At 41.7% G+C, this 17,472-nt stretch overlaps 1 protein-coding gene across 2 annotated transcripts in view; it reads right to left on the bottom strand.

Moving 5' to 3' along the window:
* The window catches only part of nfat5a (nuclear factor of activated T cells 5a), a 36,993-nt gene that overhangs the window by 15,126 nt on the left and 4,395 nt on the right, over positions 1-17,472 (bottom strand). Inside the window, exons 1-4 of one of the 2 annotated variants that reach the window (XM_086027708.1) lie at positions 7,214-7,295; positions 2,570-2,632; positions 1,371-2,001; positions 282-465 (exon numbers count right to left, since the gene is read on the bottom strand). In XM_086027708.1, coding sequence (XP_085883834.1) covers positions 282-465; positions 1,371-1,954 — 768 coding nt within the window. In that variant the 5' untranslated portion in view covers positions 1,955-2,001; positions 2,570-2,632; positions 7,214-7,295. Of the gene's footprint in view, positions 1-281; positions 466-1,370; positions 2,002-2,569; positions 2,633-7,213; positions 7,343-17,472 lie in introns of those variants that run through there. The other variant, XM_086027707.1, reaches the window with a different exon arrangement.

A 17,472-nucleotide genomic window follows, 5' to 3' on the forward strand; every position in this document is an offset into this window, starting at 1 on the left:
TGCGATGCACAGGAGTTCACTGTAGTTCTTTTCGACACAACTAGACAGGCATATGTTTATCTGAATGCTTTTCTGCAGGCTACAAGGAAACAGTTGCGTGTTGAGTTAAGACACTTGCCTGCTTGAATGTATTACAGTCTGGGTGCAAATTACTTGATTTTCAAATTGGGTATAGTCATCACAAAGCTAACTAAAGAACATGGGTGTTGGACTTTGTCTTAGTATGATGTGTAATGTGTGTGTATCATCCCAATGACGAGAAGCAGCCTCTTTTGTCCAACCTTGATTGTAGGGAATCCCTGTTGTGTGCGGTCTTTGACAGAACCTCGGCTGCCCTCGGTCAGATATCGAGCTCTGTGCTGGGTCTCAGGCTGCACCAACATCTTTAGCTCCCTCCCATTGCTTCTCTGAGGGAACTGAGTTGATAGTGATCCACCCTTCACTGCAGTTCCCGACTCAAGTGAGCTGCAATGAAACAAATAATTTAATGACCTCAGTCATAACTACAGGGTACCTTGACCTTGAATTTGCAAATTAATAATGAATTAACTTGAAGTCCCTTTAATGCATCAACGCCAATTAATGCATGCGCCTTATTTGGAAAGTCCTGTACTTGAGGAATTGCTGTCGCAACGCAGCAAACACTTTCACCACTCTAGAAATGCACTGCACTCCACTGCATATATACAATGTTTAAAGAGCTACAGTGGAGGAGCCATTTGGACTTTGAAGCACCACCACCTCTTCCCTGCTTCAAGAGCAGATACACTCGGTAGACGGACGCTTACCATTTAGCAACGAGCTAAATTGCTCGAGCTCACATAGTGATCTGCATGGGCACTCCCAGACCCCTTTGAAAACCAAGAAATGAGTGTATGCCAAAGGAGTCACTATAACACAATTTTGCAAATAAATATATTTATGGGGACTAGTTGCAATTCTCAATTAACAAAATGGGCAGCAGTCAACAAGTTGCTTCATGTTCTAACTGACTTACTCTTAATTTGAAAAGTAAAATGTACTGTTAATGTCCAACATGTCTTCAACACAAATCTATGACTATTTTTTGGAACGAATTATCCATCCATCCATCCACTGGATCTGAACCGGTTATCCTCACAAGGGTTGCGGGCGTGCGGAGCCTATCCCAGTCATCGGGCAGTAGGTGGGTACACCCAGAACTGGTTGCCAGCCAATTGCAGGTGGAACAAATTAATAATAATTCAATTCGTTTCAATGGCAAAATTTTATTTGAAATTAGTCAACTGAGTTTGAGCTTGGTCACAGAACTAATAGAACACAAAAGTCAAGGTACCACAGCGGTCAGAAATGGGTTTTGTGTATTCAACACGAAGGACTGTCATACCCACCTGGTCACGGGGCTAGTTTTGTCCGGGCCGAGCTGGGACAGGACAAAGTGAGGCGCTTTGGCACTGTCAGCGTCAAACACATCCATGCTGTCCTCTGGGGGAGCAGGCTTCGGGCCAGGCCGCTGGCGAGGGGTTCGTTTTCTAGACTTGCGCGGCACCTCCGTATTGTCGTTGTAGGAGAAGGAGCTGACCAAGCTGAAGTTGGAAACGGATTCATCGGCCCACATGCTACTGCTATGCTCGGAGTCTGGACCCAGTGCGCTGGCTATGGGGGGCTCCTCCAAGCAGGACATCTGACTGTCATCGAACAGGTCCTCAGGTGGCGGCGATATGCTCAAGACCGGTCTCCGCTTTGATGGGGTGTTTTGAGGCTGCTGAACTCCAAGTCCTGACAAGACCCCTGACCCAGGATCTCCTGCTGCAGCGCCTGCTCCACTGTTGCTCCTGATGGGAGCAGACACAGCTCCTGCCTCCATAACTTGGACATCTGACGCTACAGCTCCATCCCCTCCAGCCGAGTGAAGATGCTGGGGGGCCTTGAGATGGTCGGAGGACGACGTGCCAACGGAGCTTGGGGCTCCCATGGCCAAGGAGGAGGAGGCAGAGGGGTTGGAGGTGGAAGACGTGGCATCTGCAGCAGCATGAGACAAGTAAGTCAGTAAGGACGATCGGCACGGAGCAAGCTAGCAGTCCCACTCAAGCAGTCCCACTCAAGCAGCTGAATTTGTGCAAGGTTGTAATTGATTTTCCCCTCTTCCCAACTGTAATTTCTAGAATGTTATGGGTCCTATGCCCTCACTGTGCATGCGAGAGCTGTCAAGCATTGATCACAAATTCTGAAGTTAAAGTTGAGAAGGGTACTATAGGTCCCACAATGTTTTGATTCCTACAAAATCCTTTCTCCCATAAATCAATGTGACAAAACTGACATGCTTCGTTTACAAAAACAAAAGCAAAGTACAAATTCGTACATACACATTGCCAGAAAGAAACTTAACAAAATCTGGTCAAAAGTTTCATCTGTAGCCCAATTTGCAAGCTGGTAATGTGGAGTCAAATTAAATTTGCCAGGGTTGCCAGGGTTATCTTACACTTTGTGCAATGTGCATTCAGTAATCAAAAGTATTTTGCGCATGCCAATTGGAAGATTTTGTTGGGACTGAGCGTAGCCATAGAGACAGAATAAACAAGCCTCTGACCTATGGAGCAGTGAACTGCAGACCATTTTATATGCAGACACTCCCTGCCTCAGAGGGAACTTCCTGCAATAAAAACGAGACAGCCAATGAGCAACAAGAGAGCTGATCATTCAAGACTCTGTCAATCAGTAAATTGGATATCTTCAAATTGTGGAGAGAGCACTGCTTTGTGATGTTTTGAAGCATTCATTAGGTTCCTGATCCTCAGAGGGACTTTACAGCATCTCATGCTTCCGATCAGCACTGTTTAGGGTCAGGATAGAAAAAAGATTCATTAACAGTGCAGCTGTCTCAATAATAACTCTGTTGACCAGTTTGCTCTATAGATGCAATTCCAGACTAAAATTCCCATTTATAACGGACGGTGACTCTCCTGAACCACGATCCAAGGTCAGACCACATTAATTTGTTCAGTCCAATGATTAGGCAACTTCATTGCTTTTGTTTCACTTTATATGTGGAAAAATGGCAGCTTCTCTCAAGCGCAAGATTTATAACTTGAATTACCTGCTTGAAATTTCAAACTTTACGATAGAATTGTGAACCACACCTTCTTGATTCTTGTTCTCAAGCATCTTTACCTTTTTCTAAAATACTGAAATACTACCAGTCACTACACTGACATCTCAAGATGTATAAATGCGTGTTGTTAATTGAAAGAATAGCACATTGGCACAAACTACATTATTACATATTACAGCCTCTCATAAGAGTGATGTCAGAATGAACAGTTATTTGAGGCAACGGCCAGTGTCCCGATCTGCGGCGCCAGATGATGCTGCATTGATGTTTCACTGCACTGTAAGAGTGGATGACCCAAATGTTTATTTTCAAATGCCCAAAAAAACCAAGTGACAAAAAACATCAAGCACAAGCATCAGAGGGAGACGTGCAGCAAAAGGTGAGTGAAATGACAAACAAAGTTTGTTAGGCATCCTGTCAGTGCAAAACAGCTTGAATGGGCATCATTTCACTTGAGTTTAAGAGAGCTGAAATAATGCATATGATGTAGGCCTTAATACAAATGTAATAATTTCTTTTAACATGGAAAAGACCTGGGGCCCACCTTGGGATCTACTAAAGAATGGCTTCACCAAAAAACAGGCCAGACTGGCTGGAAAAAAATGTCATGGCTGAGAAGGCAGGACAAAGACAGAACAGCCACAAGCAAGACTGGAGACCCCGTGGATGTCTACGTTTAATCAAGCCACTTTTAAAAAATGTACTGTGGTATCTTGACTTACGAGTTTGCTTTATTCCGTGACTAAGCCCCTAACTCTTCACTTGTATACTGAATACATTTTCCCTATGAAAACGTCTCGATAGATTTTTAAATCCAAAAGTAATGGAAGGGCAAAGTCAACGCCTTTGTTTTTGTTGTGTACTGAAGACACTTGGGTATTTACATCTAGATGCGTTAAATAACTCAGGACAGACCACCTTTTGTTTGAAGCCACCCTATTTTCAAGTGAGAAAAAGTATTGGAACATACAGAACATTACATTAACAGTGAATAACATTTAATATTCAGCGGCATAATCCATACTTGCAATAACTGCATCAAGACTACGACCCATTGACTTTGATACGTGGCCATTTTGTTCGCACAACTGTGTATATGTTGTTGAATCAGAATTCATCCCAAATAACACCGTGTGCCTGTGGTATTGTAATTTGCATAACCCATAGCACCCCCCCACCCCAAAAGGGCATCCGTTTGACGGATCTTAAGGCCTCTCTTTACTCACGCGTACGCAACAACGGCCGCATTGCATCACGTGACCGACGTGTTGTGCTGCTCGGCACGTCTGCATCACATGCCGCACACGTCAGAAATCGTTAATGCGCATAGAATGCAGTGCGCATTCTCTCTCGTGACTGGTCCGTTTAGTCACATGCTGCAATGACGTACTCAGCTTTCCTCGGCTACGTTCCTCAATACACAAGGCCTCTTTAAGGGTAATATATTTGTCACCACGGAGGAAAGGATCCGCACCGCGCAGCTCGTTGCTGCTGCTGAGAAGCAAGCTCGCTTGGCGGCGGCATTGGTATTGTATGTGTGTGTGTGTGTGTGCACAAAGTAGCCTTCACACGCACATAGCACCTATGCCACTGCCGCCTTGATCGATTTCGCAATACAATGAAATGTATTATTTGGTCATCTAGGTCCCTTTGTTCTAGCAGGGTCGATCTCCATTGTTGTCGCTGGGGCTTTTTGTTCGTCGCTCGAAAAAGTTAAAAACGGCAACCGGAATTGGACAGAAAATGCAGAGGAAACTCCACCCGTGATGTCCTAGCCAATATCCATCATAGTGACGCCCACCAACATAGCGCGAAACTGCAACACATTCTGGGTTGTACACGAGTAAGAAGGCAAACTGCGCACGGGATTACCGCAGTGATGTTTGTGCAGGCAGCGCAGTTGTTTAAAATAAAAAAACAAAAGAAAAAAACTTGTGAAACATTTAGGGGTGGGCAATATGGGCAAAACAATTATATTGCAATATTTTTTTCAAAAAACTTGATAACGATAGTTTGACGATATTCTACAAAACATTTTAAATCTGCACTTGCTTCACAGACCAATTGTGGATAGACAGCGTTTGTGAACAACATCTCTTTTAAATTCCTAAATACAGCTTCTGAAAAACAATGATATTCTACGACAATATTTAACAATAAAAACAAAAAATTATGTATAGACTTACATTGATTTTTGGGAATATTTATGTCATTTAAATGTCTCTGCTGTTATTCCATAATGATATGACATTTTGAGCAGCAGCAAGTTCTGGTGTACCACTGCCAACTACTAGAGCAATCAGAATGAGAAAAAGGTGTTAACTACAGCAATCAGAATGAGAAAAAATGTATTTGATGTGACGTGTGACGAAGTGTCACCCAGTGAGAGAAAACAAAGACGTCATGACAACACCCATTCTCATACATTGGCCACCGTATGTGGAATAAAGTTGAATAACAAAACTGCAATTTACCGAAAAGTGCATTTTCCCACTCATTCATCGCTGTGATATGGAGACTTGTGACTTTATTCATGTTTGGGTGTATGCTGGCGGCACACTAATAAACCGTCGTAGTTTGTGCAACATATCTCGGGAGTACAGGCTAGTTATGAATGATGCGAACCACAAGCGTGTAAACTGAATGTTAACCGATCATCCAGGATGTCACGTTTGACTTGCTCGCTGTGTGTGTGTGCGTACATGCGTTTATATTTTTTGCTTCAACTCGGCGACTGTTTTCTGAGTGCTTGCGCGGTCGCCAAGTTTTCCTCGTATTCCATATGGCTCGTGGTGCAACAGAATTGCTCTTCACGGTGACCGTTTTGGCACATCTAACAATGTTATTCCCACCGACGTCAGTCTTGTCAACTCCAAACCATTTACAGACTACGGACGACGTGGACTCGCGCCTCGCTCTGAAACCCCGCTCGACGCTCCTCCATGAAATGAGGAGGAAACAGCTCCGCTGCAGTGCAGACAGAGTCACGTGACCGGGTCCTGCCCGCTGATTTGGCGAATGATTATCACTTCCTCCTCCTTTGCCATCAACGCACACTGATTTTTCAGCATTTCATCATACTTTGCGGCCGTCGGCTGACTCGCTTTTCGAGGCAGTATTAATACTCCATCCATCCATCATCGATACCGCTTATCCTCACAAGGGTCGCGGGGCGTGCTGGAGCCTATCCCAGCTGTCTTCGGGCAGTAGGCGGGGGACACCCCGAATTGGTTGCCAGCCAATCGCAGGGCACACAGAGACAAACATCCGCACTCACAATCACACCTAGGGGCAATTTAGAGAGTCCAATCAACTTACCATGCATGTTTTTGGAATGTGGGAGGAAACCCGAGTACCCGGAGAAAACCCACGCAGGCACGGGAGAACATGCAAACTCCACACAGGGAGGCCGGAACCCACGACCTCTGAGTATTAATACTCGATAATGTAAAATTACACATCGTGAAAGCAAGATTGACCATGATATCGATAACGATATCGCCCACCTCGAGAGACATTCATAATTGTCTCGATATTTATCCTATTTTGAAAAGATTTGTATCATCAGAAAGCTCGGCAAGTGTTCTCATTTTGTATTTGTCCTGTTCAATAAAAAAATGTTGTCTCTCTGCCCATTTGTGGGAGCATTACAATACATTGGTTGGTGTACATGTAAGTCAAGTTACCACTGCATTAAAGAAAACATTTGTTGTCTGTTGACAAACTAATAGCATGGTTAACTGTCTCTTAGTCTTAGTTAAAAAGCCTTATTTGAAAGTCGGATAGTTAAGAGTAGCATGCACACATTGCAGTTGCAGCATGGATGAACATGGCATCCTCAACACAAACACTAACAAGTGAGCCATGCTGCTGCTACTATGACTGCGACAACAAGTATAAAATCAGAGCAGTAATCAGTTGAACAGCTTTGAAGGAAAACCTTTAAATGCATCATATGGTCACATATTAGTTTGTCTCGGGAACCGGTGAAAGCGTAAAGTTGCCCATAGTCAACATTTAAGGGCACATTTCCACTTGCTCTCCGACGTTTATTGGAGAATAATTGAGCAAGTGGAACCTGATCCCAAATCGTGGCATTCGCCGGACGAGTCGGTGGCTCACCTGAAGCCAAGGCTGCCGAAGGAGGAGGCCCCGCCTCTCCCCCGCTCTTCTGGCTCATGGTGGTTGGGTCGGTCTGGGCGGATGACTGCTGGAGCTGGAGCTCTTTGGGGAGGAGGTCATATACAGACTCTGAAATAAAAGATGAGGCGGATACATCATGTTTTAAAAAGGGAAAAAATATGCGACAGTGACTCGCTCACTGTAATAGAGATCGTGAGAGCTGTGAGCTTCAGTGTAACAGTGCAATAATCACTGCATATAGCGGTCTAAAGAAACTCAGGGAAAAAAAACATTTGGAAAGTTGGCCATTAACCCTAAAGGAACTTAAAATTGAGAAGAGAAAATGGAGTTTGTCCCATTTTAGCAGAAAGCAGTGGGTTTGAATAGGAGTCCCTCCACAGCCATGTCGAAGATATCCTCGAGCGAGATACTAAACTTACAGTTGCTCCCGTATGAAGGTGGAAGTGAAAAAACATATTGTTGGCATCGGGCCAAAACTTTGTACCTCCAAAATAGCCACGTTTTAGGAGACAAGCAAAAATGGCAAGTTTGTTCAACAATTAGCATTGCATCAGGAAAAAGAGCAAGACATTTTCAACACTTTAGATTGGTCAAGAACGTGTAGAAATAAAAACCAATAGTATAGGTTTTTGAAAAAATATGAAAATCACTAAAATGTGACTTATAGGTTTTGGCCCGACGCCAGCGCTATATAAAAGTTCCCAATCTTATACGAGGGACTCAACTATGTTCTTGCTCATTCAACCACAATAGCCTTTGAGTGGTAGACTAATACTGAGCAAAAATGCTTTCATAGACCTTGCTTTGTTCATAGTGATGCTGGAAAAGCCTCCACAATTATACTAAGCTAGAATCATAGTTCAAATGTTTAAAATGAAGATATGGGGTAGACTCAGTGGTCCAGCTGAAAACTGCCTTGTTAATCGGTTAAATACCTTTGTTTTAAACCAGATAGCTTGTCAGATTTATTCTCAGACAGCTACAGACCAACCACTAAGTTTCTCCATACAATATGATGCTACTGCATTTCACTCAAGTTACACTTTCTCTGTTCCCCTTTCAAAAAAAAGTACTGGAATAGCATGAAAGAAGACGCGGGCATCAAGAGGAAAACATTTCCTACGTCTACAAATTCTCCGGGCGAAACTGAAACAACAAATGGCATCCCAGGGTTAATACAATTATCCACCAGTGGAGCGGTTTAGCGAGCTGAAATCCAGAGAGACATTCCTGGATACTTGATAGCAATGTGGTTCCTAGAAACTCATTACCGGCGCCCCTTGAATAAACTCCGCTCAATGGCCTACATAGGCGATTAGGTAGTCTGGTTGCTAGGAGAATGGGGTGTATCAAAACCCTGGCATGGTTATTTCAGCTGTGCATCAGCGGCGCCAGGTATATGTAGTCGTCATTTGATACTTGCCAAATCGCTGAGCAGCGGCATAATGTTGAAAGTGACAAGACACACGATCTTCAGTGACATCAGCAACACCACTGACAGATGGACACGGCAAAGTTATCGCCTCTCACATGAACACCTTAATCCGGACAAAAGAACAAAAAAAAAAAAAACAAGAAAAAAAAACGAGGCGCCGTGTCGATCTTTTATCTCAAGGTACAGTAATATGTTTTAAGAAGAGAGTCGTCTAAGCACTGCAAGCTTGTGTCCACAGGGATTGAAGTTATTACCAGCAGGAAATTGAAGTTTCTCAACAAAATGGCATTGGATTTATAATGCTTCAAGTGCCAACATTTGAAAAATCCAACAACAATGGTGCTCTTAAATTACAGACATAAAAAAACAAAACAAAACAACAACAATCAACTTTATGGTCCCAGCAGTTACTGATTTTAACTGTAACACTGAGGTGCCCAAACAATAAAGCTCTGTTCACAGGGCTAAGTATATTACTAAGATGTTGTCCAGCTAAACCCAACATGAACTCTGCCTGATGACCCCTTTCATTTCGGAGCCTTGTTTACAGGGTTGGAGGTCTGTGAATGTGAGTTTAGACTTTGTGCCTTAAGACCACATATAATGAGAAACAATCTATATGCAATGCAATGCACATTGCACAGTGCAATGCTTAAATTAGAACAGTGGTAATTCCCCGATACCAAATATGGGCTATTACAGCTGACCTATATTATGAGTCCAGTGAGGGAACAAGTGTGGACGACATGTGATATGATGTGTCAACACTGGATTAATTCATGTCATGGCACCCGTTCGACTGGAGCGCATGGCACTTCAGAATGCTCAGGAGCATTAGCCATGAAACATAAAAAACTTCCTTTTATTTATGCGGCCCGGAGCAGTTTGACATAGCAGAGGTCAGCATGGCTGTCACTCAACTTCCCATAGCGGACAGCATTTCTTCTAGTTGCGACAAATTCAACACTTCTAGAGTCTCTTTAATACATTTAGGCCGGGAGCGCTTAAACGCTTTTCTACCACCAGAGCCGGGAGCGCTGTTGTGTCATTCTACCTTTACAGCCAGGAGAGCGGATACGTCATTTTCTTTTCTTTTTTTTTTGGCCAATTCTCAGTCTCTTAGCCAGTGAAATGCATTAGAATATATACCGTATTTTCCGGACTATAAGCCGCGACTTTTTTCCCCTAGATTTTGAGCCATGTGGCTTATAGTCCGGTGCGGCTATTCTGTGGTTTTTTCTTCCAACGCTCGGGGCGCTCTAACCGGAATGACAGTACAATTCAATACAATACATTTTCCATTAACTGGATGTGACTGTAGGTGGAGGAGTTCAACAGGCGAGGGCGCCATAGACTATATTATTGCATTAGGTGCTGTAATGCTATGATTTTATTTTTTCCTAGAGGTCCCTGAAGTGACCATGAATGCGATTGGCTGATTTATTTTCTCTTGGTTCTCTTCTGTTTTAATAAGCAACATTGCTGCAGTGTTAAAAGGCACGGTTAGGAAAGAATCTGCTCAGGTACATGTACATTCATAGTTCATAATTGTTCTGTAAATGCAGTAAATATAAATGTTTTCAACATAGATAGGTGCAGCTTATATAAAGGTGCGGCTTATTTACGTTTTTTTCCTAAATGTTCTAAAAATAGAATGGGTCCGGCTTATATAACAGTGCGGCTTAAAACCCGGAAAATTCGGTATGTGACGGTGTCGTGAGCCCTCTGAGCCCCCCCTTGTTAAATCATCAATTTACTGTGGCAAATCACATTTTTCAGTTCATTTTCGACCACACCACCTGATTGCCTCCGGACTAGCTCAATCAAGAAATCAACTTAATAATTCAAATAAAGTTGGCCAGAAGCCCTCAAAATGCTGCAACAAAATACATGATCCAAATAATTCAAGAACAGAGTAGAAATAAAGTAATTGACATCTAACAGTCCGGAAAGGGTTACAAAGTTATTCCTACAGGTTTAGGACTCCAGCGAATAAGAAAAGAGCCATTATCCACAAAATGAGAAATCAAGGAACAGTGGTAAACCTTCCCATGAGTGGCCAGCCAACAGAAATGACTCCAAGAGCACTGCAATGAGTCATCCCGGATGCAGAGATGAAGATTCAAGATATTAATATTGAAAATTGTCTATGTAAATTCTAGTAATTTTTGTTTTTCCTGCTTTGCCTTTGAATGTTGTTAACTGTTGTGTTTGTAAATGCTTGTAGGTGTTGTGTCTTTGCTTGTGTGAAGCACATTGAGTTGCCTTGTGTATGACATATGCTATATAAATAAAACTGCCTCACCTTATTTTTATTAACACAAAAGATAACCAGTCTGCTTTTCATGAAGGACCATGCCAATTGTTGAAAGGCTGGAGCTAAACAATGTCTCTAAACTACTCATTACTCGATTATTAAAACAGGTATCGATTAATAGTTTAATTTTGACACCTCCAGCTTGCAGTCTTGCCGCGTTTTCAGCAATAAACTTCAAACAATGCATTCAGAAACAAGAATGTACTTTACAGCATCTTTCTAGAATGCATTTTGCTTTAGTAAGTAAATCGGTAATACAAAACCAATTTGTTGTTGAAAGAAATTTATTGATTTTTTTTAATACAAACAAGTATCAAGTCTACACCACATCATTGGAAAGCCAGACAGATCCCCCAGCAACTTTGGAATTGTTGAAATGTCACATTTCTCATCCGCTGATAAAGTGGCAGTAATGTTTTGGTGTCCTTTCTAGATTTGTTTGTATAGCTGTCAGAAGATATCTGTACAAGTTCAGTTCAAGGTGGATACGAATAAGCCAACGCAAGGTGGACGGACTAACATTAGACTGCATTTTAGACAAATTAAATTACCTCACGTTCGAAGCATGCGCAGCTGATATTGCACATGCCTAAAAGGTTTTGTCAAGCAACAAGGTCACTGGTCCATTTTTATTCTTTGCAGCTGGCTTTGTGGTTAAGAGGGGGGATGCCAGATGAATTAGGCTATTCACAAGGACAGTGTTTTTGGTGCACATAGGAAATATGCAGCGCAAGCATGGATCCTGCACCAAAATGCTGCAGCTTCAATTATACTCTTGAACACATAACGATGCACTTGAGACAAACAGAAGACCAACACCGATTCATTCCTCTCACACGCCACGCCACACATTTTGATTGTCTAGATCAATTTACTACATTTAAATTATGCATACAAGTGAAAATAACAAAACCTTGTTGATAAAGTTTAAATTAACACAAAATGAAAGCTGTAAGCGAATGATGCTTGTTATAAGAGCAGCAGCTTGCTGCTGCGATTTGCCGTGATTTATATATTATCCGATTAGTCGACTTATCGCGGCTACTGTTAGTGATTAGTCGACTAGCAAAATAATTGTTTGTGGCAGCCCTAATACATATATATATTATGGTGATCGTGCTTGGGAAAAAATGAAAACGCGGTGGTGGTGATTTAAACTGAACACTCTACTGGGTGAGAGTTGCTGTTGGTAGATACTGACAGAAACGGATGTGTCCCTGAAATGTGATATGGCATGCTTTTAAAACATGGCTTGCAAGTGGGTATTAAATTTCATGGTATACGTTTTGGGTGACTAATTAGAATCGCAGGGACCCGTGTAAGAATAAAAAAAGAAATCAGTTATACATTTATAATAATTCATTGTTTTCTGTCTTTCCAAAAAGCATTTTGTTTATATGACTGCGTGACTGTGTAGTTTACATTGAAAAATAAATGCGTTGTAGTACAGATTTTTTTTTTTTTTAAACCATTACTTAAACATATCGGCGCTGTCCTGTGAAAAACACTTTTTTTTTTTTTTGCGTGATTGGTGTTTCCACGTTAAAAACAACACCCAAAAAAGAAAAACAAGGTTTGCCCACTGTCTTTTTTATAAATACGAAACTAGAACCATTAGAATCCAGAATGGAATGGGGGAACCTGAACCATTCACATTCGATGCCAAACCCTACCTACTAGCCATGGCTTTGGTGCCATCTTAGGGTGTTTCAGAAAGAGCACAAAAATACACAAATAGTTGAGGGTGAAAAAAAATGCAAGTAGGTGAATTTGTGAATAGCAAAAATAATACAACTTTGCTAGCTCGCACCTTTTGACTTTTGTGGTTGTGAGTAATAACATTATCCTGGGGTGAATTTGACTCATATTCATGTTGAGTAAATAGGAGATGTCATGACAGTTAATCAAATGGCTGATGATCAGTGTACGAGCATCAATGATTAAATATTCTTCACAATATATGTACTGGGCATTCAAGAGCTTTTATAGTGAATAAGCCAAATGAGGAAGTGGAGTATTATTAAAAGTGCCACAGGTGCATGAGCATTGGCATGTTGATGGACAGATGGTGGACAATGGAAAATCAGGCTCAACCCCAAGAGCTGTTTTATTTCTGTTGTGTTAAAGCCCCCATGGTCTTTCTGCCCATTAACAGCGCTCTACGGCTCGAGTGTTTCACCCACATTTGCCGCTAAAAATAGAAGTGTGAGCTGTGCAATGCAATTAGAGGTGTGTGTTCAAATTTAAAGTAAAATTCAGCCCAGGATGAAAGGGTGACCTAAAGGTAATTGGTTTCCCATGCATCATACTTGAGTTCCCTTTTCCAAGCTTTCCTTCTTTCAATATGCAAAGGAGAATGTCAGCTAAGTGTGAATGTTGATCTGTGGCTTCATTCTTCACATAATAATACAACTCTTACTGTTTTCCACAGCATATGGCTGCTCTTCCATCAAAAACTAGTTTTGACATTCTTTTTCAAAGCTGCAACACAATAACTGTGTGATCCACCTGAGCACCTAACCACACACGTAATGGCTGCACGGCTGACTTTAATCATTGGCTCCATTCGTCTGGCTGGTTTCGCTGAAGAGAGCACACAGAGTTGTTTTCACTGTCCCAAAGAGGCCATTACCTGAGCTTTGTTTTCACTGAAGAGAGCACGCACAGTTCGCCTTCTTGATCACAGTCTTGCTTTGAATCATAAAGTGCTATATTAATTCTCTGCTATCTTATCTACAAAGTGTTCCAACTTGGTAGCACTCTGTTCAATTATCCACAGCAGCAGGAATTATCTCACTAATAAAGAGGCCAGATACCTCCAATGCTTACTTACATACTAACTGATTTCAAAATGTAGACTAAATTTTCTGATTAAAATCGTTTTTTGTTACAACCCTAATACTTATTAATTTGGGGACTTTTTTTCATAGTTTGGCTGGTCTTACGACTTATACCCAGGTGTGACTTAAAATTACACGTTTGAATCTAAAATCCCGGTTCCTTGATGGTGTTGACTTTCTTTTGGTGGTGAGCAAATAGTTTTGGCAGCAGTGGTGACCAGAAGGTGGTGATAATGCACCAAAAATATTTGATCACCTCCAAAAATAAAGTAGAAAAAGAAACGGAAGAAGTAGAAAGTCAAGCCATACTCTGCATCACACATGCGCAGCAGGTCGGCCGATCAACTATGGCAACAACACTAGGACAAAACACATAGATTTTGCCTGTACATTGTTAAAATAACATGTGGCAATTGCTTAGCAGCTAGATGCTAGCAACGAGATGCCAACGCTGATAACAGTGCTGTATGTCAAAGGCAGCGTAATTAGCTAGAGTGTTTTTTTTTAACGTCCTTAATTAGCGATTAAATCTCATTTCAGGATGATGTTTTGTTGACATTGGTTGCAACAGTGTGTAACGGCAGTATAAACTGGCCGCAATGACAGTGTGTGAAGCCAAGAAAAACTTCAAAATAAAAGCGCGCCCAGGAATTGATGTCGATGTATTCTTTGATAACCTAATGTTTATTTTGAAGTTGGCCGCGCCATGGGCTATTGTCTCGCTTAGCATGAACATGTGTTGCGCCCGACCCGCTTAACTTTCCAGTAATGCACATTAAATAAACAGGCACTCCGGCAGAAAAAAAAAAAAATCCCCAAGCATTTTTTTTTTTATTTATTTTTTTAAATCGAGTTACTCAAACGCGTTTTACCCTTAGCCACACTGTGGAGCATAAAACTAACAATGGTAGTAAGCATCTCTAGAGTTGGGCAACAATGTTGCATTGAATTCTCAATTCAGATTTGTTTTTTTATTAAGTACGCGAGTGTACCATTGTACCATCAGCGACTGTATATTTTGTATTATCATATTACAGATATTCATCTTGCGGATGGGTGTGAAATGTATCCCCGGCGAAAAACGGGTTCGCTGTACAATCATATCAATCATCAATCATAAACGGCTGCCGCAGTTGGTTTACTTTAGCCTCTTTTTGTCCAGTTTCACGGCAGTAATGTGATGCCAGAGTTGTGCCTCATCGCTCCGCGTTAACAGCAAAAGACATAAACAACCAGGCGACGACGGCAGTATAACCGCTGCCATATCTGTTACTGTGTAAATAGGACGGGCAGAGAAGCCACTGGTGTTGATATACCTCCTGTTACAGAACGCCAGACTCCTATATAAAATTCACACGGCGGGCGGTGTGGCACTCTGCCTTCGTTTACAAGTTCTGTGTAAACAAGATAGGCAGCGTGACGGTAGGCACGATACAGGATGTTGTGCAATACAAGTGTAAAAGAGGCTTTTTTGTGTGCCCGACAGTGCCGCTTCAGCATTCTTTTGATAAAATATTGCTGTGGTTTTAGACTTTCAATGAGTTCAATGAAGTACTGTAATTATGATGTTTGCTTGTCATGGGCAGTAGAATGTCATATTATAGTACAAAATGTAGGTTAAATTATTCATGTAAAGTCAATACCTGTCCTGTTTTTCAAACATCAGTGCCAAAATAACATTTATATTTAGCGTAAGCATATTGTGCTTAATTTCAGCATTTTTCTTCCCGTACGATTAAAGTCAGCAAAGGCCTGATTTTCGGATGTTTTACGAAGATTATCCTGAGCAATTATCCTTTGGTGATGGGATATTTCGTAAATGTTAAACCTGTTTATTATTTATAAGGGCAAATCTTCACTTGTGGCATCAACGCCCACTTGGGCTGAGTCATAGAATCCATGATTGTGACGTGAACCTTAACGATAGCCAATCAGGAAGCCTGTGCTGTTGCTGGACACAAATGGAGGAGCAACTGAGTTGTCGTATTCAAATCGTGTCAAATCATTCACCACAATAAAAATGACAAAAAGAAGGGTTTGCATTCCTAGTTACCAGATAAGGTCAAATTTAGCCAAACTATTTCTAATCTTTCTTTCTTTGTATTTTTCAGCAGTCTGGATGCTTTGTAAAGCTTTAAGTGTCGAAATTTCCTTTAATCCAAGTGAAGGGAGTGGCATACGACTTGTTTTGAAAAATATGACTGCGATGCATTAACTAATCAAATATGAATGACCAGAACTGTACCATGCTGTGAAGGGCATAACATTTACTTTGGCTAGATGATCCTTCGCCAAACTGCACGATAGGCACTGTGTCTCTAACTAAATCTCAGATTAGACAGCGCTGGTTTTTACCCTGATGCACGCACAGCACATACCAACTTTCTAATGCAAAAACAAGAAAGAAAAAACGAACATCAACAATCATGTTATATAAAGACAGACTTGAGTGAGCAGCTTCAGGTTCGCAGAGCAATTGTTTACTGTCAGCTCATGAGCACCCTTCACAGTGCAATCAAACTGAAACAGCAATAGCGGCTCAGACAAATAGGGCAAGGGCTATGACTGCCATATCTTTAGTGACATGCAATCAAAATGTGCACGACCAGTGAGTAGAAATAGCAGCAGAATAAAGCTTGCAGTGCACCAGTGCCATCTGGTTCCACCTTTAAATGCAATCTGCCTCTTCCACATGAATTAGCACAAACTGAGAGGTGACTGTAGTGTGAGCGATGGTCAGTAGTAACTGCACTTCAGAGATGGGAGTGGCTTGGGTTAATTGCGAGATGGTGTCAGAAAGGTTACAGGACCGGTGCCACAAAAGATACATTTCAAATCCCAATTAAAATTTCCCCCCTTGGAAATAATGGTCCTGGAGTCTAAGGCACTTTCCCAACCTCCTCAATGAAAATTTCATGCACTCCCGGAATTATTCTTTCAAAATTCTCCGCTGCTCCAAGCACAGCCATCTTCAAGTCATCCACGTCTTCAAAACAGTTCCCCTTGAGTTTGGAAAATAGGCAAATCATCATATGGAGACAGGTCAGCCGTAGGGAGGTACCGTACTCCAGCACGCTGTTGTTCTTCCCGGACAGGAACCGTCAGATACTCGGGCATTGTCAGCATGGCGTTTAACAGTGAAACAGCCATGGTTGTCGTGCCACAACTCTCGCCTCTTCTCGCGTAGTTAATAATCATCCGTCCAATGTTGAAGGGGAAAACTGGTATTCTGGCTTTAGAATCTATCGTTTGTAACGGCAGTCCTGGAACCTTCCTGACACACCTCGTAAAATGGCGTCTTCAGTCTTTGCACTCTTGCTCCAGGACAACAAGTAACAGATTTCTTTTTAATCAATACATGGTACTGCTAAATTAACAGCAGTAGTACCATAATTTACAGGTTGAATTCATTTTATGATCATTGTCAATAAATTTTCCCCACTGAAATCCGATTAATCCATTCCAGTATACCACTGCATTTTTACTAAACAAAAATAGCACTGCATTCAATAACAAGAAATTGGGAAAGAGGAAGTCAAGTAAAACATTTACTTTACAATAATATATTCTATGCACCCCCATTTAACCCGGTTCACACGGCAGGATTATCTGACCGATTTTAGCCCCGAATCTGCCCTCCCGACAA

Source organism: Filicampus tigris, chromosome 4 (assembly GCF_054856515.1).
Source record: "Filicampus tigris isolate MCC_2025a chromosome 4, RoL_Ftig_1.0, whole genome shotgun sequence".
Lineage (NCBI taxonomy): Eukaryota > Metazoa > Chordata > Actinopteri > Syngnathiformes > Syngnathidae > Filicampus > Filicampus tigris.